The sequence below is a fragment of the Carcharhinus amblyrhynchos genome, chromosome 4 (assembly GCF_965287045.1).
Source record: "Carcharhinus amblyrhynchos chromosome 4, sCarAmb.v2.hapA, whole genome shotgun sequence".
NCBI lineage: Eukaryota > Metazoa > Chordata > Chondrichthyes > Carcharhiniformes > Carcharhinidae > Carcharhinus > Carcharhinus amblyrhynchos.
The window spans coordinates 21,219,917-21,246,452 of NC_137327.1; the positions used below are offsets into that span (position 1 = coordinate 21,219,917).

General features: G+C 38.9%; 1 protein-coding gene across 5 annotated transcripts in view; it reads left to right on the plus strand.

Annotated features, from left to right (window-relative positions):
- LOC145341822 (uncharacterized) overlaps positions 1-26,536 on the plus strand; it is a 707,529-nt gene that overhangs the window by 82,796 nt on the left and 598,197 nt on the right. For all 5 annotated transcript variants that reach the window (XM_080186786.1, XM_080186791.1, XM_080186787.1 and 2 more), the window contains exon 3: positions 13,163-13,291. In XM_080186786.1, the coding sequence (XP_080042912.1) occupies positions 13,163-13,291 (129 nt within the window). The remainder of the gene's footprint in view (positions 1-13,162; positions 13,292-26,536) is intronic.

Below are 26,536 nucleotides of genomic sequence, written 5' to 3' on the forward strand. Positions count from 1 at the left end.
ATGAGAAATGGTTTCTGATAACTGAACTTTAACTTATTATTTTTACTCTTTGTTTTGTCCTCCTGTCTCAACCTGTGATATTGTGACCTTGTCACCACACAGTCTGGAATAATCCCAGAATATGCGCCTGAATTGTTTGATTTTCCACTGGCTTTTCAACCACAGTAGGCCTCACTCCTATTTGTGATCCGACTATATTGTTATCCAGGATAAACTGTATTCCTGGAAAAGGTAATTTCCCTATTACTCCTTCCACCGCTTTTCACCGGACTTTACAACCTCACCTTATATCATGGAACAGTACTCTTTTTACCAAGAATTCCACATATTACCACCTCTTTTGGCAATATTCTTTCCAGACTACATATCTGTTCATCAAATACCATTAAAGATTGACATGAGCCTGTATTTCTTAAAATTTTAACTTCTTTACCTGCACCTTCTGGTACACATGAGGAAACCTTACCAACACAAGTAAATTCTTAAAGAGATCTGGCACTCGCTTATCAAACAAGCCCTGGCCAGGCTATACATTCTTTTGCTTGTCTTTAGCTTCAACTATGGTCTCCTTTATCACCTTCACAAACTCCACTGGCTTATTCTGTTTTATCACTTCTGTCTTCCCAATGCTCCTCTTAAGCCACCAACACCATGACGTTGTGTGTCTAAATCTATTGCAGTGAAAACATCTGAGGCTTTTTATTTCCCTTCCACCCTCATGATGTTCCTTTTTAACCTGAGATGAACTATCCTTGCCATCTCCAACAAGATCTACCCTGCCTTTACCACCTGAGAATTTCTCTTTTCCCCAGTTCCTATTTCTTACAGATTGAAATTGATGTCAAAAATCAAACTTTGATTTATGAACTAACTCATAATCATCTGCCATTTCTGCTGCTAACCTCGTCGTTTTAACCTTCTGCTCTTCCACATGAGTTCACACTCTAAGTTTATTTATTAGTGTCCAAGTATTCTTACATTAATACTGCAATGAAGTTACTATAAAAATCCCTGAGCCACCACATTCCAGTAGCTGTTTGGGTGCACCGAAGGAGAATTTAGCATGACCAAAGCCCCTAACCAGCTCGTCTTTTGGACTGTGGAGGAAAGCGGAGTCCCCGGAGGAAACCCAAACAGACATAGGGAGATTGTGCAGATTCTGCACAGATAGTGGAACTGAACCTTGATCCCTGGCACACCACTGCCACAATGCCACCTCCTACTACAGGAAGTGAATTTTTAAACACCTCCAAAATAACTGTTTCCTTAAGAGTGTCATATGATTGGTCTATTTTTAAAGCCCTAATGGACCTGTCAAAGTTACTTCGTTTCAGCTCTTTGAATTCTATGGCTGTTTGACCTGGTTCCTTCCTTAGATTCCTAAATCTTTGTCTGTAAGCTTCTGGCACCAGTTCATTTGCATTTAAGATGACTATTTTCACCTCACCATAATCCCTGTTTACCTCCCTAATAGTGACACAAACACCTCACTAATTTAACCTACCAACTTTGTTTGAATCAACAATACTGACATTGTCTGTGGCCATTTCATTTGTTTAGCTATTTTTTCAAATGAAATGAAATCCTTCGCATCAAACCTTGGCAGCACACGGACATATTTAAATGGATCCCCACCAAGCCTTTGAGTACGAAGAGTTCACTCATCCTCACTGCCTCACTACTACTCCCAACTTCAACCTTTACCTTTACATCTGCCATTCTAAGTAGACATTCACTTTTCAGTTTCTGAATTCAAGTTCTCTCTCTTTTGCTTTTTGTTCTGCCAGGACTATCCATTCTCCTTCTTCTAAAGTTTATTTATTTGTGTCACAAGTAGGCTTAGATTAACACTGAAATGAAGTTATTGTGAAAATCCCCTAGTAGCCATACTCCAGTGCCTGTTTGAGTACGCTGAGGAAGAATTTAGCGTGGCCAATGCACTAACCAATACGTCTTTCAGACAGAGGGAGGAAACTGGAGCGCCTGGAGGAAACCCAGGCAGTCATGGCGAGAATATGCAGATTCTGCACAGACAGTGACCCAAGCCGGGAATCGATCCCAAGTCCCTGGCACTGCGAAGAAGCAGTGCTAACCACTATGCCACTATTGTGCCTAGTTATTCTTTTTCTTTTTCTGCCACCTGCTAGCAGGATGAACAACCCACTATTGGGAGAACTACAATATGATTTTATGCTGGCAGGTTTCCTACTTTTTGGCCTCCACCAGATCCTCCACACCTGACCCCAACCAAATCCGCAGTGGGCAGGTTGGGAGAATTCTGCCCTGTGTGTCCATAAAGCAGCTTATACCCTTTACAAACAGAACATACAGGTAGTGGCCACTGCAGACCAGTCTCCTTTGCTTAACACATGTGCCCTTTTCAAAAAGTTGAATATACACAATATATGTCCAGCTGATTTTTCATATTCTTTCTTACGGATGTGCGCTTTGCTGGCAAGGCCAGGGTTTATTGCCTACCCCTAAATGCCCTTGAACTGAGTGGCTTGCTAGGCCATTTTGGAGGGCATTTAAGAGTCAACCACAGCTACATTGCTGTGGACCTGGAGTCACATGTAGGCCAGACCAGGTAAGGACAGCAGTTTTCCTTCCCTAAAGGATATTAGTGAACCAAATGGGCTTTTAGTGAAAATCAACAATGATGTCATGGTCATCATTAGACTTTTAATTCCAGATTTTTATTGAATTCAAACTTCACCCTCTGTCATTATGGGATTTGAATCCAGGTCCCCAGGTGTACTAGTCAGTGATAATACCACTAACACTACATCACCTTCTCTTTATAAAGTAATACAAGTCAGCTAATGACATTTTAAGTTAATATTTTATATAACACGTTATGATGAAACTGTGCCTTTAAAAAATGTATTTGTGTTATGTTTCTTGTGGTGGGTCTGTTTTATACTTCAGCTCTGATCACGGTGCCGATTTGTCTACAACCAGCAGCCCACATGCTGAGCATGCAAAAGAATAATTGCTCCTAATTATTAGGGTGTTTATTTTAATCTGAATTAATGCAGTTTTGTTATTTTTTTTAGGGTTGTGTCCTGGAGTTCCAGAGTATGGTTTAGTTAGGTTGATTGACAAGAAAAAGTCATGTGAATGAGCAGAGCTAGGCTTATAGAGCAGCAAGCACAGTTGCTGTTTGAATTTGAAAGGAGCAAGAGCTCTTGCTCTCTCTCCCTCTGAGTTAAGCCTGGGACCTGTTAGAAAATAGATACCTTTCTGCAGAGGTCTGCAAAAGGCTTTTTCTCCCGCTGGAGTTCTGCTGTTTGAAGACCAGATTTTCCTCTGGAGGTTGCTGTCTGAGAGTCAGAAGACAGGTGTTTCTCTGCATCTCTGTCTAGAGGTGATAAAAGGCTGGAAAACTAGCAACCCACGAGAGCCTGTTTTTTTTTCGCTGACTGACTCAGAGGAGGAGTTTATGTCTGTGAGGAATTTTGCTTCAATTGGAACTAACAGAGAAAGATAGCAGTTAAAAATTACACCTTTTAATTTTAAAGTATTTCAGCTGGTAAAAGTTATGCTCATTCTTTTTTATTATAGTTAAATTACATTGTTAAATAAAATTTGTTTTAATAAAAGCTTCGTAGTGAGTCAATGGAATCACATCTGGAGTAAAACACCTTTGCTCTCAGTAATGCCGAAATCAAAAATAGTTGGGGGTCAAATCTAACTTTGTAGTTTACCTTGGAGTTTCTGATCTGGTCCCCAACAACATCTTCATAACAACACAGAAATCAAAAACATGAACTCTAACAATGACACTATCTTAAATAGTCAGTTACGTTGCAGAGATTAAAGATACAATAGACACAATTTCTTTTACTTCAAATTAAATATCTTAACTCCACTTTTCTTCTACTCCTATTCAGCTTGCATCCCAAAACCGACAAGTCAAATACTTATCAACATTTAAACATTAGCTGCTTGGTCTGGGTCCTGTGTCAATGATTTATAATATGGGCTCCAATTTCTTCAGCCTTTTACTTCTGTTAAGGTTGACCCTTCAAATCTCCTCTGACTGACCTAAGGTTGCAAAATTCCCATTCAAAAAGTCACTGTGGCATCTTAAGGGCTGCTAATTCAGATGAGAATTCTCCTGGTTCTAATTTTATTTACCAATGAATTTTGTATCTAAAATTCTCTCTCTCCAGCTCACTCACTCTCTTTTTCTCTCTCTCTCTTTGCTCAGCTTGGCTACGCCAGATATTCAACTTGTTGTTAATTGAGTCCTTCAGTGAATACCCAGAATTTCAACCAAATTCTGCTGAAATAGACATTCCTTTCTTTCAGCTTGTTCTAAACTCTCAACCTAAACTACTTGAACCAAGGTTCAGCAACCAGTTCACTGAACAGGTGGTTTTTGGATGTGTGATTGTTTTCCATCCATTGAATGTGGTCATGCAAATGTAGATGCTGTTTGCTTAGTAATAAATGTTTGCTGATAGAAGAAGTGAAGTGGACATTCAACAAATACTTATGCTTGCTGCATTCACTCAACTTTATTGCAATCACGCAGCTTTTCCTTGAGATTTTTCCCTGCCTGTTTGATAGACTGTAAGTAGAAAGCTGAAAAAAGTATTTTCATTTAGGACTCCCATCTCACTGAGGAGCCACATTCAATAACCCACACTGAAAATAGCTGTGACCAATTCCACCAAAGCAGTTGAGACAATCAGTAGCATTCTAAAACAATCAACAACATTCTAATAAACCATAATCATCTTTAAAAAAATCTATTCACCCAACATCCTATCATTTATGGATTTTTTAAAAAGGTTCCAGGAATCAGACCTGGTCTGTTTACCAAATTTGTTGAAATACATCCATTAGTTTTTGAGATATTGTGGACAGGCAGACAAACAGTCTAATTAACAGGAGAAAACATTACCTCTGTCCACTTTTGGTGACAGAGGTAATTAGTGTGCCTAGGATTTACGAGTTGGTAATCTGGTCTGCCAAGAAATACTGAAGGTAGGTCTGAAACACTGAAGGTAGAAACATAGTCTTTTCTCCTGCCTAGCATTTATTGTCCAGGTATCACTACTGTAGAGGAATACATTGAGGTTTGCAGGCTTGGTAAAATCATGATTTGCCATTGAATTAGGTTGGTATTCTTCCACACAGTTTGGATATAACAACAGCAGCTTTTGCGATGTGAGTGTTGATTTCAGCAACAAGTGACATCTTGTTAGTGATTGTGGAGCTATTAACTACTTACAGAACACATTGTCAGTGCTGATTAGTGGTGTGGTAACATCCTGGACAATGACATTTGCTTTCCTGATGCTGATGGTCACACCTAACTTTTTATAGGTGTGACAGAGTTTCTTCATTTGCTGCTGAAGATGTTCCTCAGTATGAAATGTGACTATGGCATCATTGGCTTGGAGCAACTCCCTAATGATGATATAATGCAGCTTTGTTTTGAATCTCAGGCCGACAAGACTGAACGGCTCCCCATCAGTTCTATTACATTGTTGCCAGAACACAACCTTGTTTGATCCCACTGTGAATATCGAAGGATCTGATATTGTCCGAACATAGTTGACCGTACTTATCATCATGCCTTAGATAAAGGAGATTGCACGGAGTAGCTCAGGCAGCTAATTAATCTTCTTCACCTTAAATAGGCTGTCTTTGCTCACGTGGTCAAATTCCTTGGTGAGATCAATGAAGACATTAGTTTGATTTTACAGGGAAATATATTCCACACCCCTGACAGAAAGATTAGTTGTGAATCTGCCATCTCGGAAGTTGGCTGCTCTGCAGCAATATTACACTGGGAACAGCCTTCAGACTGCATTTAGGAGAAGAGAGCTATGCTAAAGTGTTGCTGGCTAATTGATTAGGGTCACCATTAGAGAGAATGGAGTGGAGGGTTAAAGAGGGATGGGTCTGATCTTGGGTAGACAGATGCCTCTGTTGCCACAGGGGAATCTCTGAGGGACAAACCTGTACTTTTTGCCCAATGCATTGCAAGTGACCAGGTTGCCCCAGGTAAACCAGATAGAGTGAGGGCAGAAAGGCCACCCACTTTATTTTCTAAGGTCCCCCATCTTCAAATCTAGGCCAATATCTTATGGTGTCTTTTTCCATGGCATTTCTTCTTCAATTACTAGATTAAGACTATCATGTTGATTGTGTTTCTCCAGTTCTGAAACCACACTGATAGGAATGCATTTGGCCACGATCTGCCAATATATTTCCATTTGTGCTGTTAATTCAACTAGCATATTACAGATGTTGCGCTTATTAAGATATAGCGTTTAATTCTCTGTTTATTGTCCTTTTTCCCCTAATCTCGCCCTATTTGCTGGTGCACTGGATATTCGTACACTTGTTTTTGTTCTTGTCATACTCTGGTTATCATTACCCATAATGCTACCCTGCATTATTGCCTTGTCTTTTCTCTTTAACTTCCTAAATTTCCCCTCCCCTAAACCCTACCCTCCCATTTAGTTTGAAATCCTCTCTTCAATTCCTGTCATTTGATTCACCAGGACATGGATCAGGAACAACTTCCTTTTTCTTCCGTACTGATGTCAGTGCCCAGTGAATTGAAACCCATTTCTCCTACATTAATCTTTGATCTATACGTTCAAATCTCTAATTTTTTTTACTCTATGCCAAATGCTTTTGGCTCAGGTCATAATCCAGAGATTGCTACCTTTATGGTTCTGGTTTATACTTTAGTCTGCAGGTGCTCATATTCCCAAAGCAAAACTGCTTTCTTAGTTTAATCTATATCTTTGATACCCATGTGAATCATGACACCTGGATCCTCCCCCCCCACCCCCCTCAAGTTTCTCTCCCGCTCCAAGGAGATGTCCTTAACCCTGGATTGGGGCTGTTAGGACTCATGACTGTCAGCTGCAGAGAACAGTGTTTATCTCCTAACTATACTAACCCTCCTAGTACTGCATTTCTTTCCATGCACCCCCCCCCCCTCGCCCCCCCCACCCACGGCCCCCACTTGAATGGTTCTGTGTGCCATGGCACTATGGTCAGTTTGCTCACCTTCCCTGCAGTCATTGCTCTCTCTAAGTCGTTTTTTATTTATCTGAACAAAGATTTATAGGGTTCACTCGTTTGCAATAACCCTCTAATCGTAAATAAGATCAGATTCTTAACCATATGGCAAGAAAGAACACTTAAAATGATAAATTCAGAAAGTTTATTACTTATTGAAAAGATAACATGTCACAAAGATAAGAAAAAAAAACAAAGTGTCAATTGACAGCAATTAGCAGTACTCAACCGTAAAAGGAGAGAGCTTAACTTTAACAATTGGAGAGACTTCTCACCTCCCTTCTCAGACCAAGTCATGGACTGAAAACTTTGAAGAACATATAAATCAGCTCTCAGCATCTTTCCATAAACATCATTCTCTTCCCACCTCTCTTCTTCTCTGACTCCCAAAATGGCTCCTCGGGACCCCTGGTTTATGCCTTAAAACATTGAAAGCCCATCTTGGAAAAATAGCCAATTGATCTATAATTGTTCATAATGAAATAAGAATTAGCCTGTAGGTTTTTAGCTAATTATGCATGTTGTCTCTGCTTTAAGACAATGCTTCTTCTCAAACCATGGCCAGAATTTTACTGCCCCATCCGCCACGGGAATCGGAGCAGGTGAGGGGTGGACAGTGGAATGGTCTGATGACCTCGGGAGGGATTTTACAGTTTCGGGACAAGCGAGGCTGTAAAATCCTGCCCTATATCACTTATCTTGAGGTAGGCTGGGTCTTGACCAATAATTGGTCAACATAGCTGTCTAGGACTAATCAAGGTTAACATTCATGTTATCTCCTTATTCTGTGCCCTGAGAAGTACACAATATTCTTATTCATACAGCACTTTAAAGATACATTAATGATTAATTGTTAATAATATGTTTATAGTTATAAAAGTTATAAATATTTGTGTTCCAAATTACATTTCCATCCTATCTAAACATATCTATTAATGAATTACATATTCTTCACTTGCCTCACAGTCAAGGCTGTCTACTGAAACTCCAGTTTATCAACACTGCGCCAGTTTCTCAAGCTACAGGTGTTGACTATGGATGTGGTTGCTGTGGATTACACTGATGTTCATCACATGCAACTCATCACCTGCTCTGCCATCTCTATTGCATTTTTTTAAAGAAATTAGGGTCCAAGTTTTGAAATATCATTTAAAGATTATTTGTAGTAATATTACATAAAGTTAGCTAATTCAGTTACAAATTTAATACAATACATTTATCTCCCCAGTCCTAATTTAAGTTACTGCTCTAGTTAAGAGAAAAGAAAAGTAGAACTCACCAACACCTCTACTTTATCAGAAGACTAAGGAAATTTGGCATGTCAACTACAACTCTCGCCAAATTTTACAGATGAACCATAGAAAGTATTCTTTCTGGCTGTATCAGAGCTTGGTATGGCTCCTGCTCTGCCCAAGACTGCAAGGAACTAGAGAAGGTCGTGAATGTAGCCCAATCCATCATGCAAACCAGCCTCCCATCCATTGACTCTGTCTTCACTTCCCGCTGCCTCAGCAAAGCAGCCAGCATATTCCTGGATATTCTCTCTACTACCTTCTTCCATCGAGAAAAAGATACAGAAGTCTGAGGTCAGGTACCAATCGACTCAAGAACAGCTTCTTCCCTGCTGCTGTCAGACTTTTGAATGGATTTACCTTGCATTAAGTTGATCTTTCTCTACACCCTAGCTATGACTGTAACACTATATTCTGCTCTCTCTTGTTTCCTTCTCTGTGAACAATATGCTTTGTCTGTATCGCGTGCAAGAAGCAATCCTTTTCACTGTATATTAATACATATGACAATAATAAATCAAATCAAATCAAATTAACTGATCTGGATGGTTTTCAATTATACTGGTTTAGTTTTTTATTAAAATGGCTTCCATCAATTTTTGCAGAAAATGCTTAAAAACACATTAATTCAAACTACAAAATGATACACTAAAACTAGCGATTTTTAAACTATTAACACCTCGTCCTCATAGACTGCACGAACCACGTGCATATCTGTAGGACAAACAAGGATAGTGACTCTTCCAATCGTCCCTTCTGAATCTGTATACTTGCCTCACTCATAGTCAAACCCTACCATCCTTGACTACGGGCCATCTCTGAAGTACAAAACTTAATAAGCATGACTGCTGTCTGGGACAAAATGTCCAGATAACTCTCTCTCTTCCTGATGCATTGCAATGCCCAAAACTTAAACTTCAGTTAATCAACACTGAGCCGAAGTTTCTCGAGCTGCAGGTGCTGACTGTAGATGTGGTTGTTGTGGATTACACTGATGCCCATGACATGCAACCCATCACCTGCTCTGCCATCGCTATTGTATTTTTTAAAATATAATTAGAATTTCAAGTTTTGAAATATCACTTAAAGATTATTTGTAGTAATATTACTTAATGTTAACTAGTTCAGTTATAAACTTAAAGAGTACTTATATCTCCCCAGTTCTAGTTTAACCTACTGTTCTAATTCAGAGAAGAGAAAAGCAGAACTCACCATCCAATAAACTATCTGTTCATCTAATTATTGTCTCTAGACCTCGGCTCTCGGGTCTCATTATCTCTCACTCCCTTTTTCGGGCCACACCTTGTCTTGTAAGAGACCAGAACAGTATCTCTTCTATCATTCACCAAATTCTCGAGTTAAGTACTCTGTTGAAGCAGCTCGCCGTCCTGCAGGCCTTCTTGCAGTAACAAGAACTTCCTGTTTTTATACTTGATCTGAAGCAACTGCTGCTGACCAGGTAAGCAGTTTTAATTAACTGTACAACTGCCAGTAGCAGCCCACTTTCTAACACTAGAAGAAGCTATAAATTAAGTTGACTGCTAATTGCAAAACTTGACTAGGTAGAAAGAGTTCAACCCTTAAAACACTTAGAATTTCCTCACTTACCAAGTTCTTGAGTTAAATCCTTTGTCAAAGCTGTACTGTGTCAGGGTGGTCTCTGTTTTTATACTAGTGGAAATTTCTAAGACCTGAGGCAGCCCTGCCGTCCAAGTAACCAGTTTTAACTAATCATTTAATTAACTGCATGGACATGGCATGCCTTAGGATGTGGACAGCAGAATGTTTGGAAAATATGCCAAGGTGCTTCATGGAAGGCCAACAAGACCAAAATTGAAGTCGAGTTAAATAGTGAGATATTAGGACAGTTGATTAAAAGTTTTGATAAATTATGAAGTTTTACTGATGGCCTTGAAGGAAGAGAGAGAGAGCGAGAGAGAGAGACAGAAGATTAGGGGGAGAATTCCAGAGTTTAGGACCTATAAAATTGAAAAATTGGCTGCCATAGTGAGGAATGCAGAATCCCTGAAAGATTTTAGGTCTCTCTTTTTCTTTCAATTTTCTTTTCTTGCTTCTTTATTCTGTTCTTATGTTTTTTACCTCTTTACCTCCTCTTTCTCTCTCTATTCTTGCTTGATCTTTTCTACTTTGCTTTCTCCCTCTTTCACTTGTACCTAAAAATACAAGTGGTGTTCCTCAGGGATCAGTGCTGGGACCTTTGCTGTTTGTAATATATGTAAATAATTTGGAGGAAAATGTAACTGGATTGATTAGTAAGTTTACGGATGACACAAAAGTTGGTGGATTTGCGGATAGAGATGAGGACCATCAGAGGATATAGCAGGATATAGATCAGTTGGAGACTTGGGCAGAGAGATGGCAGGTGGAGTTTAATCCAGACAAATGTGAGGTAATGCATTTTGGAAGATCTAGTACAGATAGGAAATTTACAGTAAATGGCAGAGCCCTTAGGAATATTGGTAGGCAAAGGAATCTGGGTGTACAGGTACACAGGTCACTGCAATGCAGGTGGAGAAGGTCGTCAAGAAGGCATATGGCATGCTTGCCTTCATTGGCCAGGGTATTGAATTTAAAAATTGGCAAGTCATGTTGACGCTTTATAGAACCTTAGTGAGGTAGCACTTGAACAATTCTGGTTGCCACAATACCAGAAGGACGTGAAGGCTTTGGAAAGGGTACAGAAAAGATTTACCAGGATGTTGCCTGGTATGGAGGGCATTAGCTATGAGGAGAGGTTGGAGAAACTTGGTTTGTTCTCACTGGAGCGACGGAGGTTGTGGGGATACCTGATAGAAGTCTACAAGATTACAAGGGGCAAGGACAGAGCAGATAGTCAGAAGCTTTTTCCCAGAGTGGAAGAGTGAATTAGTAGGGAGCATAGGTTTAAGGCGCGAAGGACAAGTTTTAAAAGAGATGTGCAAGGTAGATTTTTTACACAGAGAGTGGTGGGTGCCTGGAACTCGTTGCCGGGGGAGGTAGTGGAAGTGGAAGGGGCGTCTTGACAAGTACATGAATGAGATTCGAATAGAGGGATATGGTGCCCGGAAGCATTGAGCGTTTTAGTTAAGTCGGGCAGCATGGTCAGTGCAGGCTTGGTAGGTTGAAGGGCCTGTTCCTGTGCAGTAATTTTCTTTGTTCTTTGTTTTACACTTTATGTCCCAGTCTGGGCAGGTTGCTCAGGTCCAGACTTAATGGCCACCCCAGATAGCTGGGAACAGTGAGTTGGGGTGACCCGTATCGCATTCTGCTTGCTCTGTCTCTAATCTTTTTAGACCCTTGGATCCCACAGTTGCCATACTTGATGGTGACATGCTCTTCCCCCCACCATAATCTCCCAGAGCTACCAAGTCCTGCTAACCTACATTAATGTCCTTTAGGAAAGGAAATCTACCATTCTCACTTGGTCTGGTCTACAGATGACCACAGACCCACTGAAATGTGATTGACTCTTTAAAAAATGCCATCTGAAATGGCCTAGCAAGCCATTCAATTCAAATGAAATTATAGAAAACTGAAAAACAAACAGTAGAAATTTCCAGGTTTTAAAGATATTAATTTCCTTTCAAGTTCAAACAATCTTTTTGCAACATCACACATTGCATAAACGAATGTCTAAGTGAGTGGGCGAGGGTCTGGCAGATGGAGTACAATGTTGATAAATGTGATGTCATCCATTTTGGTGGGAATAACAGCAAAATGGGCTATTATTTAAATGGTAAAAAATTGCAGCATGCTGCTGTGCAGAGGGACCTGGATGTCGTTATGCAAAACCTTGTGGTTTGCAGATATAGCAGGTAATTAAGAAGTCAAATGGAATTTTGTCCTTCACTGCTAGAGCGATGGAGTTTAAAAACACCGAGGTTATGTTGCAGCTGTATTGGTCGCTGATGAAGCCATACCTGGAGTACTGTGTACAGTTTTGATCTCCTTACTTGAGAAAGGATATACTGGCACTGGAGGGAGCGCAGAGGAGATTCACTAGGTTGATCCGGAATTGAGAGGCTTATGAGGAGACTGGGGCTATAATCATTGGAATTCAGAAGAATGAGGGGAGGTCTTATAGAAACATATAAGATTATGAAAGGAATAGATAAGATAGAAGCAGGGAAGTTGTTTCCACTGGCAGGTGAAATTAGAACTAGGGCACATGGCTTCAAAATAAGGGGGAGCAGAATTAGGACTGAGTTGAGGAGGAACCTCTCCACACAAAGGGTTGTGAATCTGTGGAATCCCCTGTCCAGTGTAGCAGTTGAGGCTACCTCATTGAATGGCTTTAAGGCAAGGATAGATAAGTTTTTGAACAGTAAAGGAATTAAGGGTTATGGTGAGCGGGTGAGTAAATGGAGCTGAGTCCACGAAAAGATCAATCATGATCTTATTGAATGGCGGAGCAGGCTCAAGGGTCCAGATGGCCTACTCCTAGTTCTTATGTTCTCATGAATAAAAAAAAACTACTGCCAGATGCTAGGAATTGTCCATTGATCAGTAGATGAGTAAATATCCTTGAGTTTTTCTAAAAAATCCATATACTCCTATTTACTGTGCAATGTTATAGTGGACCTGCTATGTGTGTGTGTGAGATCAGTGTGTATTTATCCTAAAATAACTTGAAATATGTATTGTCAGTGCTAGAAATAACCATTTATTCCTACTCACTGCATTCTGCCCTTTATTTATTGTTCAAGTATTCACTAATAGTGTATTTTTGAGATTTAGTTCTCAATTTAAGTAATATTGTCAAGATCAGTTTAATGCTGGAATTTCTACATCGTGTTTACTTCGTCTTGTTTGTTTAGTTGAAGGTGCAGATTCTGCAGTCTTACATCAATGACCTAAGTGAACAAAATGATGTTCTGGTTCAGACGATGGAGGACCTTGAAAGAGAAACCAATCGAAGAGTAACTTCTCTGGAAGAAGAGCTGCAGGTAATCATTGAATGCTTCAAGACTTCATCTATAGGTCTGTTACTTTACAAAATGGTTTGATAATGATCCAAAGAGCCATGATTCAGAACATAATGTACAAACTCCTCACAAGTGAAAACTATAGTTTAATGTAGATCAAAGTTTCATTGTAAACAATTCAGGAGTTCATGTTTCTTATCATACAACACATTTTGATGGTGTGTTTGTGCCAAGGATTCCAAGTACCTTGAGGCATTGTGGAATTTTTCCCTTTTAAATTTCTTTGGATATTTCCTATTATTCTTTCAAAACACTGAACATTTTTATTGTTCAGATATGTTTATCTGTTCTGAATCTATTTGCCATTCATAATGATGGGAGTTGAAAGGCAACAATTTTCTATGCCTCCTGTGCACCAATTACTTTTCTTCTGCAAGATGGTTATTAATTACCCGGTTGCATACCAAATAAAATGGCACGCAGTGAAAAAGGTCATTTTATCAATTAAGTTCATTTCTTCCACAGGTGATGTATAAGACGATACCTTTTATGAGAATCATTAGATAATTTCAAGCTCTTTTCACAGTATGAAATACTCTTTATTGGTTGTCTATTTCAGATCCATTGCTGCACAATTAATTTAGGAATTACAATTTTTTGCCTTTCTTGAGTATCTCTGCTCAACTTAGATCTATTACTATAGCCTCTGCAGATCTAGATTGTATAAATAGGCTGAAGGATATTGGTGGTACTACATAGTATTTACAGTAAAGAAACAGGTCATTGGAACCAATAGGTTCCAGTGTGAAAGGTTTACCTTTCACATGTGCCTCCTTTCACCCTTCTTCATCTAACCCCATCGACATAACCTTGTGTTCCTCTTTCCCTCATGTGGTTATCTGCCTCCCTTAAATGCACCTATGCTATTCGCCTCAATTACTCCTTTTGGAAATGGGTTCCACATTCTAATTACTCTCTTCGCGAAGGAATAACTTGCATTTATTACTGACTAGCTTATATTTCTGGTCCTTAGTTTTGGTCTCCCCTCCAAACGGAAACATCTTTTCTTAGCTTATCCTATCAAACTCTGAAATAATTTTAAAGACCTCTATCAGAGCACTTCTTTTCTAAAGTGCCCCTGCAAATTCATTCTTTCCTGTTAGATATAACCTCTCAATTTTGGTACCAATTCTAATATCATTCTACTTAATTTTTTTTGTATTTTCTCCAGTGATTCCATGTATCCCTTTTACAATATTGAGACCAGAATTGTTCACAATACTCCAAGTGTGGTCTAACCACGGTTTTATGCAAGTTAACATGCCTCTGCTTTTCATTTCAACCCTCTTGAAGTGATTCTAGGTGCTTTTGTTTGCTTTATTTATGGTTGTAATTATAGGCTGAGAATCAAATACTGCATGTGACTGAAATGTATCTATGCTGCTGGGACTATTGAAATGCCACCTTGCTAAGATTAAATAATTAATGTTCCAAGTGTGAATAAGAATTACAGCCTTGTCTCAACTGTCTTAGAAATCAAGGAGAAAGATGGCATTGGTTTGCTCCAGTTATTTAATGGTGCATATATATTAGAAGCTTGGCATCAGTTTGAAGCATTGCATTATTTTTGCATTGATGCTAAACCATGTAGTGCACATTTGATGTCAAAGGCTAAACTGACTCATGTGAAGTGGAGTGAGACATCCTGCTCCAGGAATCTTGCTGTTTATTTTATTGGATTCAGGATACAGTCTGCATTTCCTGTGTATTGCAACTGAAATATTGTGCCTAAGTTAGTGAAACAGAATCGAAAATTGAAATTTTATGTGGGATATGGGATTGTTGGGCTTTTCATTCTTTGCTGTCTTATGTCTTCTCAATTATCTCTAAAAGAGCAGTTTCATGAAAAGCATTCATTCCTTGCGACTTAATGTTCCAAGTTTAGAATTGTTTTTAATGCTCTTTGATCTATCTTCAACTGATTGTTTTTATAGTTAAATTCACTAAATTGCACCCTGCTGCAATTATGGTCTTACCAATGATCTACTTGGTATAATTGGTATTATGCATTTATTCACAATATGTCCTTCTGCATTTTCTTAATCCTTCCATTAATTGCTTCAGTTTCTTATGCATATTATTAATTCCCTTGTATTTGTCACTTAACCACATGATTTGGTTATTGACAAGTTTAATAGTAGATAAGAAATACATAGGGAATCTATAGAACTATGGGCATTGATCTAATAATTATTATTGAATCCATTGGTTGAGTGGAGACAATGAATAATATGTAAAGTACAGACATGAGTGCAAGATCGTATGCTTTAGGACAACGCACTTATATATGCTCATGGTCATAATGAATGCACTACTTATTTTAAATGCTGCAGGGTTTTTTTGTATAAAGTTTACAACAACTTCTGGGCCATGCTTAAATAACAATAGTAAAACCAAACATCAGACTTTTATTTCAAGATTGGATTCTCAATTTATGATGACATTGTCCTCTTAATCGGACATGAAAAATTATGCTGCACCACACTTTTGACATCAGAAGGAATCTATCCTTGGTGTCCTTTTTACAAACCGTATTCAAGTTTATGTTTATGAAGGACAATGAGTGGAATTTGATACTTTTGTTGATTTGTTAATTATATTGCCTACCAATATAATGTTCTCATGCAATTTCAATTCATTAGCATTTTCTGCTGATCCTTTTCTCTTTTGTTATGGACAACTTTCTCTCCTCTCCAATTCTCCAAAAGATGTCAATACCTTGAAGAATGATTCTCTTTCTCTCTAGTCTGCCTGTCACTCACAGCTCTCCTCTTCCTCTTCATTCTGCTGCTTTTCCTCCCTGTTCTGTACCCCCCACTCTTTGTCACTTTGTGTTTCATCCTTGTTTATGTGGATCTCTCACTTTCTGTTCTTGTGTGCAGGTCTTTCTCTTCTTCCTCTCTTGTATTCTATTCCTCCATCCTCTCCCATACTTAGTTAATTTTCTATTGCTTTCCTTTGTGATTTGGATACTTTTTGGATCAAGGTTTGAAGGATGTGAAAGTTGGAGAATAGAATACATTCCATTCCAAGGGGATGGTGGTGGCATTGTGGTATTGTCATGGACTAGCAATCCAGAGACCCAGTCAAGTAGAGTAAAGCTTCCTCAGCTGCCTTACTGCCATACGACAGTTTACTGTGTTTACCAATACGACTCAGAGAATCATTTCTACTGTATCTGTTCAACATTTTTAACATGTGACTTCTCTGATGGCCTGTGCTGAATTTGGGATGGTCTGGTGCTACAGGAATATATCAGAACAGTTCACATGGTCAATTTAAAGCCGGCAGACAGAAGTATTTCTTTGATTTGCTTTGAGCTCAAATGTGACAGAGGAAATGTTACAGGAAGAAACTGTTAGACTTGAGGGCATATACTATGTATGCAATTCCTGCCAGTGTCACACTTACTTCTTGGTAAGACTGTTTCTGTCATGCTATATAATTTAATATGTAGTATAGTTATATTCCAAATACACTGCCAAATGAAGTGTCATGTTCATGTACAGTTGGCCTTAGGCTAACAAACATTGGGCGCAATGACTATTCTTTTCCACTCACTTCCACTAATCCTAATCTGAACTCTGTGATCTATTTCCACTTCCCATTATACTGTCCAGCCATCTCCATCCACCACTGATTCACAGTGTTTCATTACATCCACGAGAAAAGTTGAGGGTATCGTAAAGAAAATGCTTCAAAAATCCAGCTTTTGCAATTCCAGAATCAGAGTCCCAAAAGGACTTTGGGCATGCTTCTATTGTTTAAATGTACAAAAGTTCTATGTTTATTTATTACATAATCACAAAGCTTGTATCCAGGATGGATTTCTTGCTTGCCTTACTTTGTCTAAAGGTAAATCAGAGCTGAAGTAAGGGACATAGGAACGAACGGCAAATTAAAGAATAGAAAGTTGTCAATGAGAAAGTTTTGAGAATTTGGGGAAACTAATTAATTACTAGTCAGAGCACCTATCAATATATTGAAAAAAATAGAAAAAAATTGAACTGAATCATAGAACCATAGAATCATAGAACATTACAGCACAGAAACAGGCCTTTTGTCCCGTCTTGGCTGTGCCGAACCATTTTTCTGCCTAGTCCCACTGACCTACACCTGGACCATATCCCACCACACCCCTCTCATCCACGTACCTGCCCAAGATTTTCTTAAATGTTAAAAGTGAGCCCACATTCACCACTTCATCTTGCAGCTCATTCCACACTCACACCACTCTGTGTGAAGCCCCCCCCCAATATTCCCTTTAAACTTTTCCCCCTTAACCCATGTCCTCTAGTTTTTTTCTCCCCTAGCCTCAGTGGAAAAAGCCTGCTTGCATTCACTCTATTTATACCCATCATGATCCTATACACCCCTATCAAATCTCTCCTCATTCTTCTACTCTCCAGAGAATAAAGTCCTAACCTATTCAACCTTTCTCTGTAACTCAGTTTCTCAAGTCCCGGCAACATCCTTGTAAACTTTCTCTGCACTCTTTCAATCTTATCAATATCCTTCCTGTAATTAGGTGACCAAAACTGCACACAATACTCTAAATTCGGCCTCACCAATGTCTTATGCAACCTCACCATAACATTCCAACTCTTATACTCAATATTTTGATTTATAAAAGCCAATGTGCCAAAAGCACTCTTTATGACCCTATCTACCCGTGACACCACTTTTAGGGAATTATGTATCTGTATTCCCAGATCCCTCTGTTCTATTGCACTCTTCAGTGTCCTACCATTAACCTTGTATGTTCTACCTTGGTTTGTCCTTCCAAAGTGCAATACCTCACACTTGCCTGCATTAAATTCCATCTGCCATTTTTCAGCCCATTTTTCTAGCTGGTCCAAATCCCTCTGCAAGCTTTGAAAACCTTCCTTACTGTCCACTACAGCTCCAATCTTTGTATCATCACCAAATTTGCTGATCCAATTTACCACATTATCATCCAAATCATTGATATAGATGACAAATAACAATGCACCCAGCACTGATCCCTGTGGCACACCACTGGTTGCAGACCTCCACTCGGAGAAGCAATCCTCCACTACCACTCTCTGGCTTCTCCATTGAGCCAATACTTAATCCAATTTACTACCTCTCCAGTTTACCTAGCAACTGAACCTTCCTAACTAACCTCCCATGTGGGACCTTGTCATGCAAAACATTTTTAGAAAAATGGCCTGTATTTTTCTAAACTGAAATTTTGAGTTCCCAAATTAATATTTAAACAAAATATTAACATCCAAGAATTACATATTTAGTGACATCCAGGTTAAATTTATGGGTTCCATTGTCCTTCATGTAAATTTCAACATGTCTCCGAAGCTTGGACTTGGACTTGATCATTTTTCCCCAACATATGTGCCTTGTTTGTGGAAGAGGAAATAAAGTTCACACATTAATCCCTTTGGCTGCACACTAATTTGTCCTGGAAGATAGAAGATAGTATGTCAGTGAATGTGGCACAAAATATTTGAGTGATGTGACTTGGTTTACTCAACAATAGAAAGCTGTTTTCTAAGACATTTGAAGAAATTGTACCAGGGTGCAAATAAGCAGTCCCATATTTACCACAATGTAAACCCCAGTGTTTGCCAATGTCCTGAGAATACAAGTGATGACAAAGCAAGGCAGTGAATGTGAGCAGTCCAGCACATCATATCAGACATATTTAAAAATGTAAATTTCAGTATTTGTTGCTGCTTTTGTTCGACCTGTCTCTCTCCTTGCAATTTCTTATTTTTATTCATTTTGTAGCTAAGTTATTCCTGGCAGTTAATGAGAAGTCAGTGCACACTTAGAATTTCAATTACATAAGCAAAGTTAAATGAAAGAATAGAAAAGGAATATGCAAACAAACGCTGATGTATATGAACTAAAATATTGTTCTACATGATAATCACATGCTTATCTTCTATCCTCCCAGCACTAGGTGGCATTGCTGTTTGCCCATCTGCCTGTGCTTCATTCCTCTAGCTGGTTCTATAATTAAGGTTTCTTTTTGCGTTTTTAACACCCGTTCCCCTCAGAGAGTTTAAAGTTAATTATTTTAATTGTGTTTCTTGCCGCCGTCAGTTAAGTTTTAGTATTTGTTTTAGTAATTTGGGTTTCTGCAAGGAGCATTGTGATTTGCACTAGCTATCACCTAGGATTCTTTTGGCAGCAACTCCCAAATTTGCAAACTCCACCACCCAGAGAAGGAAGGGGGTACATAAGAACACCATCACATCAGAACTCCCTTCCTAAGAGCGTTGTGGATGTACTTACATTACATTACTGCAGTCGTTCAAGAAGGTGGTTCTCACCATCTTTTCAAGAGCAATTAGGGAAAGGCAATAAGTGCTGGACCAGCCGATGATGTCCACATTTCATGAACAGATAAACAAAATTCTGACATCCCATGTAACAAGGCACTGATGTATGTCTCCCTCCCCTGCTGTTTCCTCTCCTCTACAGGTCTTGTTGTCTGATTATTGTTGCTGCTTGTGTTCATTATGCTTGCGAGCATGACAATGTGTTACAGTGAATTCGGGCCATATTGTTGGGATCCCCCTGAGTAGTCCAGAAATCTGAACCCTTGCTTTTTGCAGTCCTATTATATAGTCTTGTATGGATTTTGTGCATTCTATTTTGTATCTCTATATGTCCTTTAATGGGTGCAGTGGGGGAAGAGATGGCAGCTATAGTTGCACTTTGGTGTTAAATTAGGTCTGCAAGAGATATCCCCTGCCCCCCCAACAGCCAAACTGTTACATTCCTCATAGGATAGAATATCTTGGGGATTTTGAAATCTGAGTTTTGGCAGCTGCCCGGACATTTTGTGCAGACTTGCATGATGATGTTCCTTTGACTGGCCGCTATCTGCATGTTGATTTTCTGTACATTAGATCCTAGTTGTAAAATTTTGGAATTCAATCTCTGTACCTTTCAGACTTACTATCTTCATTTCCTCCTTTGAGATATTCCTTAAAATCTGCCCTTTTGATCAAGTTTTTGTTCATCTGACCTATACTGCCTTATCAGGCAAGTTATCATATTTAATTTTACAATCCCTCTTAAAGCACCTGGCACATTTTATTACATTCAAGCCACTATGTCATTGATAGTTATAGAGTGGATTGTATTGATGAATGTTGGTGGCTCATGGTTCAGCTCCCTGATGGCCACACCCCGCCCATAAGAGAAGCAATAGTTGCTGAGATTTTTCTCTTTAGACTTGATGTGTTGGTTATAGTCTCCTCAGCACACTTCCTCAACATTGCCTTGGGTCCAGAAGCTAATGCCTGTTATGTTTGTTGAGGCTCCTGTCCCTCTTCTAAATCTTGCTCCCTCCCGCGGTAAATATAGTACCCATAAGGGAAGTTGAGTAAATAATTTCAAGGTAATAAAAGTGCAGTCTGGAAACAGCCCTAGCAACCCAGATAGTTAATAATTGTGTTCTTCAATATGTAATATCTGGTAGCCTCTTTTACAGTCACTCAAGAAGCTCTCTAGCACAATTGCACTAAGATTTTTTGCCGTGTTGAGAATAACATGGCATGCACAATTTTGAGTTACCATGTAGTTGCAATGAGTATCATGTCTTAGGAGTCTGATTTTGATCTTTTTAATTGGGATTCTGCTTGCCTGAGGCAATTGCCAGATACATTGCCAGAAAGAGGTAGATTAAAATGGTGCAGCAAGGGGCTTCCCATTCTTCATGGTGTGAATGAATTATGTACTTGTTCAAGGGGATGTTTTATGTCTTGTGCATGTAGAATCAAAGAAGTTAGAGGATTATGTCACTGCTAATTCTGTACCTCAACTCCCTACACGTAGCCCAGTTCCCATACTCTTTTCCCCTGAACTCCGTCATTTCTTTTTAAAAGTATGATTGATTTGATTTCAGTGGTCACTTGCATTGGTGTTCCATATCCTAAAAACTATTCAAATAAAAATATTTTTTTATCTAACACTTCCCTTATGCTTTTGGCACTAATTCTAAGCTTATGCTCTCTCATTACCATTTTATTATCCACCAGAAATGTATTTCTCTGTTCACTGGAAAGTAAATCTTTCATCATGTACCTCAAACTCTTACAGAAATAAGAGCTTTTTATGTGACACACCTTAACCTTTGTTCCAATGAATACAGACCTAGTTTTTTTTCTAAATTACTCATTATATTTATATCCTTAGCACAAATTTTCTACATGGTCTCGTTGCCTTGATCACAGCTTTCCTTCTATGATATAATGTCCTCAAACACAATATTGCAGCTACAGCAGAACACACCAGTTGCTACATCATGATATACTGCAGCCATAGCTTAGACAATTGCCTTCACATGGTGGCACATGGTAGCACTGCTACCTCTCAGAACCAGGGACCTGGGTTTGATTCCCAGCTTGGGTCACTGTCTGTGTGGGGTCTGTACATTCTTCCTATGTCTGTGTGGGTTTCCTCCGGGTGCTCCTGTTTGCTGCCATAATATGAAAGACATGCTGGTTAGGCGCATTGACCATGTTAAATTCTCCCTCAGTGTACCCAAACAGGTGCTGGAGTTTGGCAATTAGGGGATTCTCACAGTAACTTCATTGCAGTGTTAATGTAGGCTTACTTGTGACAAAAATAAATAAACTAAACTACAGATTAATCATTACTTCTTGCTTTTGTATTAGTGTCCCTGGACTTTTAATGTTTGGCTCAGACTGTTGAATCCAGTAATCGTATATCTGTCACCTTCTCAACAACAAGACTGCCTATTTCCCCACATACATGTGTTTCAGCAATGTCCATTTCTAGTTGAGGCAATGATCATCACATGTGTTTAACAATGCAATTGGCTTAACTATGTAATTGCCAAAGGATGCAATTGTTCATACATTGACATTAAGGCTTTCTCCTGTCGCCTGGGCCATTGAATTGATAAATCACAAACCTAGAGCAATACTCTGATGTCCTGGGCTTGAATCTCTCCATGGGTTTTGGTAAAATTGTCATGTGGCTGGCATTGATGAGCTGAAAATGTATATTGACACAGATTTGGAACATAGCTTCAGCTACTTGGTAGTTAACTGAGAATCATAGGACCATAGTGGTTGCCAAGTAACCCCTAGAAGTTGCATACCTTAGCCAACTTGTCTCCAGGAACTGGAAGAGAACCATCACATTGCCTCCCAATTGTCTGCAAATGAAATTATATTTGCAAACTTGTTATAAGTAATTCTGATTTCAGACTAGTTTCTAGAGTCACGAGTTGTCATGTGCACGTTTCATAGCTGATATTGAGCTTCTATTTTTTAGAAAGTTGCATTTTATGTTTACCAATATATCATTTGTAAGGATTTGGACTGCATGAGGAGAAATAATTTTCCAACTTATAAAAAAAAACTTCCGTTGATTAACTTCCTATGAGTGTATGAATCATGTAGAACCTACAAAGGAGAAATCTAAATGTTAAAATGAATTAATTCATAAATTGCACAGTTAATAATCATATCTGTTCAATATTCTTTATTTGACTGGGATAGGTTGCTAAGGTAACTGGGTGTAAGGAGGAGAATAATATTCTACTTACAACTAAAGAAAATCTGGAAAAACAAATTGCTGTAAGTTTTTTATAATAACCATGGCTGTGTGTGAACCTTTTAATCACTCACTAATGGACATAATTTTAGATTTCTGTTCAGATTGTTTTTCTTTTTATTTACGTACTCTTGAGAAGGCCAGTTCTAAGGTTGTTGAAAAATGAAACAGGGCTCATAAAATAATGGATGTACAATCTTTAGCATTTTTATGTAATTACTGTACTTTGTATTATAACCTTGCCTTGGTTCTGTTTACTGCTGCAGAATCAGGCAAAGTGTAAGAGACGACAGTTGGTGATAATTGGTAACATTGATCAACGATTATTAGCTCAGCTTACCAGTTTCTGTCTATATCACAAAACATTATTCACAAAGGAACAAATTGCATTAAAGTGAATGGAGTAATGAATCCTGTAGGGGATTTTTCTTAGCTGCATTTTATATTATATTTTGTCATTGAAACATGCAGTAAAATAAATATTTCACAATCTAGCAATAAATGAAAGGTCAGAAACAAGATTTGCTTTTTCATATCATGAAAAAATATTCAGTGGTTTGGCATAAATTTAAAGTTAACTAAATTGAATACTGAATGAAAAATGCTCCATGTATAGTATATATATATTTCATTTAGGGATATGATGATATAATTTTAGGATGGAAACATAAAGGCTTCAAGCCTCTTATATAATAATTTGATTAGTAAATAGTATAACTATATAATGTATGTGTGTATATTTATATATATAGTTATGTTGCTAATTATTAACCAGAATATTATTATTCAAGAGGCTTCAAGCCTTTATGCTCTGTCCCTGAATGATTTATTTTTAAAAGTCTTTGTGATTTAGAGAAGTTAACAATAATAAAAACAGATTTGTAATAGTTCTTGAATCTGTAATGCAAAATGACAGATGCCAACAAATGTACAGGTTTCTGGTCATTTAGAAATGAAATGGAGTTGAATCAGAATTTCACATCTAGAAACCTTGTAACACTATCAAAAGCTATGCAACTAATATAAAATTAAAATTAGTTACAGCATGTGGAGCTGCTTTTATAACAGATTAACCGATGCTTTGCTGAAGGCACGACTTGTTGAGAAGGTGAGTTAAATACAGGACGATGTTTCCCTTGTCTCTGCTAACTCAGTGACTTTAATATTTCTTGGCTAGAAAGGGGAAAAGATGTGAGCGCACCCCCTGCTCAGTGCTATTCATCTACAGCACTCTGTTTGCTGGATGTGCACGGTATGGCTGTCATGTGAAAATGGAATCTAATTCAAGGCTGGCTTTCCCCTTTGTTTGATGGCCCCCTGCCTATCACTATCTAGTTTTGAATAGCTGAGTGGAGACTTGGATAAGACATCACAGGAAAAAATTTAACAAGGGATAAAAACATTAAATATACAAATCCTGAGAAATTTTTTGAACAGTTAAAAAATGACTTCAAATTATAAAAATGAAAGTGGAGCAATTCACTTGTAGATTACTAACTCATTCTGAAATATCCAGCATAGCCATTGAAACTAAGTTCAACTGAGGAAGCATCTTGTTATTACATTTGACCTGTACTTCATGAGCCATGAACTAGAGCAATGTTCAATAATGCAAAGGCCCAAATTTATCCTCAAGTATATTTGCCCTAGTCTCTGGTAATCTTTGGAAAAAATATCAGTGATGTTTCAATTTTACCGTAAAGCAAATGATGCGTTTTGATGTGGAGGAGAGGTACTGTCACATTTTTGGATAATGGGATTTGCGAATTGAAGTGCATATCACAAAATAAGAACCAGCCTGCTCCGCCATTCAATAAGATCATGGTTGATCTTTTTGTGGACTCAGCTCCACTTACCCACCCGCTCACCATAACCCTTATTTCCTTTACTGTTCAAAAATGTATTCTTGCCTTAAAAACATTCAATGAGGTAGCCTCAACTGCTTCACTGGACAGGGAATTCACAGCCCTTTATGTGAAGAGATCCTCCTCAACTCAGTCCTAAATCTGCTTCCCCTTATTTTGAGGCTATGCCCCCTAGTTCGAGTTTTACCCGCTAGTGGAAATAACTTCCCTGCTTCTATCTTATCTATTCCCTTCATAATCTTATATGTTTCTATAAGATCTCCCCTCATTCTTCTAAATTCCAATGAGTATAGCCCAGTCTACTCAGTCTCTCCTCATAAGCCACCCCACTCAACTCCAGAATCAACCTAATGAATCTCTGCACCCCCTCCAGTGCCAGTATATCCTTTCTCAAGTAAGGAGACCAAAACTGTACACAGTACTCCAGGTGTGGCCTCACCAGCACCTTATACAGCTGCAACATAACCTCACTATTTTTAAACTTCATCCCTCCAGCAATGAAGGATAAAATTCCATTTGACTTCTTAATTACCTGCTGCATCTGCAAACCAACTCCTTGAGATTCCTGCACAAGGACACCCCAGTCCCTCTTTTTACCATTTAAATAATAGTCCATTTTGCTGTTATTCTGACCAAAATGGATGACCTCACATTTACCAACATTGTACTCTTTCTGCCAGACCTTCGCCCATTCACTTAGATTATCTATATCCCTTTGCAGACTTCAGCGTCCTCTGCACACTTTGCTCTGCCACCCATCCTAGTATCATCTGCGAATTTTGATACATTACACTTACATAGAACATTACAGCGCAGTACAGGCCCTTCGGCCCTCGATGTTGCGCCAACCAGTGGAACCAATCTAATGACCCTCCAACCTAAACTATTCCCATGTTATCCACATGCCTATCCACTGACCATTTGAACGCCCTTAAAGTTGGCGAGTCCACAACTGCTGCAGGCAGGGCATTCCATGACCTTACTACCCTCTGAGTAAAGAACCTACCTCTGACATCCGTCCTATAATTACCACCCCTTAATTTAAAGCTATGTCCCCTTGTGTTAGCCATCACCATCTGAGGTAAAAGGCTCTCACTGTCCGCCCTATCCAATCCTTTGATCATCTTGTATGCCTCAATCAGGTCACCTCATAACCTTCTTCTCTCCAATGAAAATAACCTCAAGTCCCTCAGCCTTTCCTCATAAGACCTTCCCACCATACCAGGCAACATCCTGGTAAACCTCCTCTGCACCCTTTCCAATGCCTCCACATCTTTCTTATAATGTGGTGACCAGAACTGTACGCAATACTCCAAGTGCGGCTGCACCAGAGTTTTGTACAGTTGTAACGTGACCTCATGGCTCCAAAATTCAATCCCTCTACCAATAAAAGCTAACACACCGTTTGCCTTCTTAACAACCTTATCAACCTGGGTGCCAACTTTCAGGGAGCTATGCACATGTACCCCAAGATCTCTCTGCTTGTCAACACTACTAAGAGTCCTTCCATTAGCCCTATATTCTGTACTCCTGTTATTTTTACCAAAGTGAATCACCTCACACTTTTCCGTATTAAACTCCATCTGCCACCTCTCGGCCCAGCTCTGCAGCTTATCTATGTCCCTCTGCAAACTGTAATATCCATCCTCACTGTCTACAACTCCTCCAACTTTGGTGTCGTCAGCAAATTTACTAATCCATCCTTCTACACCCTCATCTAGGTCATTTATAAAAATGACAAACAGCAGTGATCCCAAAACAG